The sequence below is a fragment of the Cantharellus anzutake genome (assembly GCF_015039405.1).
Source record: "Cantharellus anzutake strain C23 chromosome Unknown EI90scaffold_147, whole genome shotgun sequence".
Taxonomy (NCBI): Eukaryota; Fungi; Basidiomycota; class Agaricomycetes; order Cantharellales; family Hydnaceae; genus Cantharellus; species Cantharellus anzutake.
The window spans coordinates 62,832-64,713 of NW_024067097.1; the positions used below are offsets into that span (position 1 = coordinate 62,832).

Below are 1,882 nucleotides of genomic sequence, written 5' to 3' on the forward strand. Positions count from 1 at the left end.
TCCATGATGCTTATGGTGATTGTGGTCTGAGTGAAGTGGGTCCCATTGGGACACACTGATGGGCACCCATCATTTCCCTAAATTGTCCTTCACCAAATTGATCCTGATACATGCTGTGAAATTAGATGCACCGACTCTTCTTTGGCTTGCTGTAATGAAATAGACTTCATGAATGCATGTATTTTTACTTATGTGACATAAGATATTAATAGGGTTTGGAGCATGACTATATTCCTACAGTTCTATGGTTCAATTTGGTTTACATTTCCCCCTAACTTAGAGACCCAAAACCAAACCATCAAAGAACTGGGTCAAAACCGAACCATGGTTTGGTTCTCAGCTCGGTCCCGGTTCAAACCGCAGAGAGAGTCTGCAAGAGACACGTAAAATTAGCGGCCCAGCCTCATACACAACCTGAGACCAATTTTGATGGTTCACGCACCACGTTTTGCGAGTAACGATGAGCAATCATGACGCCGTGCGCATCTGCCGTGAGATAGATCTTCTTATCACCATACCACTTTTCACACACGACTGTTAGCGTTAGCGTGTCTGTGGAAGTGTCCTAGGTGAGTGTCACTGTGCAATGTGGATAGAGAGGCCCTTTGCCACCAAGGGTATGAATCCCTGAATGGAATAAAGGAGACACTCACTGTTATCAACATCCACCCATTTGGGTGTGAGATTTTGAGTTGTAGGATCGTAATCCCAAAACGCCGTCTCATAGTACTGTCCCGGAACGGAAACTGCGCCATCAGATTGAGGGGGATCATTGGATTGAGCTGCGTTTGACGTTTAAGGGGAAATTGACGGAATTGGATCGGGTTAGGCCTGGACCAACGTACTTTGCACTGAAGATCCCAAAAAAGCAGAGCTCGCCTTTCCCCCACCGAGTGCAACCCCCCGATCAATGAGACCTGCCAAATAGGGATGGGCACTCAGAGTTTTCTGGAGAATGGCATTTGTAAATCAAACTCAATGGAAAACAGAGGAAGAAAAGATAACGCACTGAATCACTCTGGAAGCTCACGCTATGGCTGATGCCATATCTATGAAATGCGGCCGAGAAAGTATCGGCGTTCGACTCCAGACCTACCATGTACCTATCAAGAGACAGGCAGGCGTCACAGATGCGACATGACTGAAGAAAGCGGACGAAACCCACCAATTGGTGCCCAGTTCGAGGTATCCAACTAAGTTTCCATTATTCGTGGCATTTACTTGAATTTTGCCGTGCCAGTGGTATGTGTCGCTGCCCTGTGCCCTTTTGGCGGCTGGAGATCAAACCGCATTATAGTCACGCCACACATTTCGTGCTACGTGTCAGTGAAGGTGACTGTAGACTTACTCTCAGTTCGTGAAGCTTCAGCATTCCACCTCCTAGCTGGCGGTAAAAGAGGCAAGCCCCTCTCGAGTCGCTTCGCGTTCGTTTCTCCATGCACAGGGTCCCGGAGCTGGGGCGCAAGGCGGCGTAACACCTGCCGTTGGGGAAAAGGGAAGGTGAAGACAGAAGCAGTGCAAAGGAGAAGCAAAAAAAGAGCAGCGCCCTTGAACATGTTGGGAAACCCCGCCGTAGCTCGAGGGCAGAACAAAGGAGGCGAGTGAGTTCCGCTGGTCGCGACTCGCCGGGGCAAGCGACCAAGCCAAGCCCTTAAGTAAATGAGGAATCCCAGGTAACCTGGGGTGGAAGAAATGGATTAATGGCGAAACATTGAATATTGATCTCGCTTAATCCTCCATATCTGTGCGCGTATCGGCATTATCAGTACTAGAATAGTTGTGCAAGTGCGCAGAATTGCAGCACGTTGCGCGTCTAGGAATCTGGAGTGCAACCATTATTCGGGTGTTATGTTCGTCGAAAAGGAAAGGTGGGCGTGGACGG

At 48.8% G+C, this 1,882-nt stretch overlaps 1 protein-coding gene across 1 annotated transcript; it reads right to left on the minus strand.

The window, feature by feature from the left end:
* Window positions 1-565: 565 nt before the first annotated feature.
* On the minus strand, window positions 566-1,600 carry EI90DRAFT_3294209 (uncharacterized protein; the record flags this gene model as incomplete). Its single annotated transcript, XM_039067420.1, has 6 exons — window positions 1,349-1,600; window positions 1,166-1,274; window positions 1,010-1,103; window positions 846-948; window positions 654-782; window positions 566-627 (listed from the first exon to the last, which is right to left on the minus strand). The coding sequence occupies exons 1-6, from the start codon at window positions 1,554-1,556 to the stop codon at window positions 566-568; spliced, it is 705 nt and encodes a 234-aa protein (XP_038908613.1). The 5' UTR covers window positions 1,557-1,600.
* Window positions 1,601-1,882: the final 282 nt, after the last annotated feature.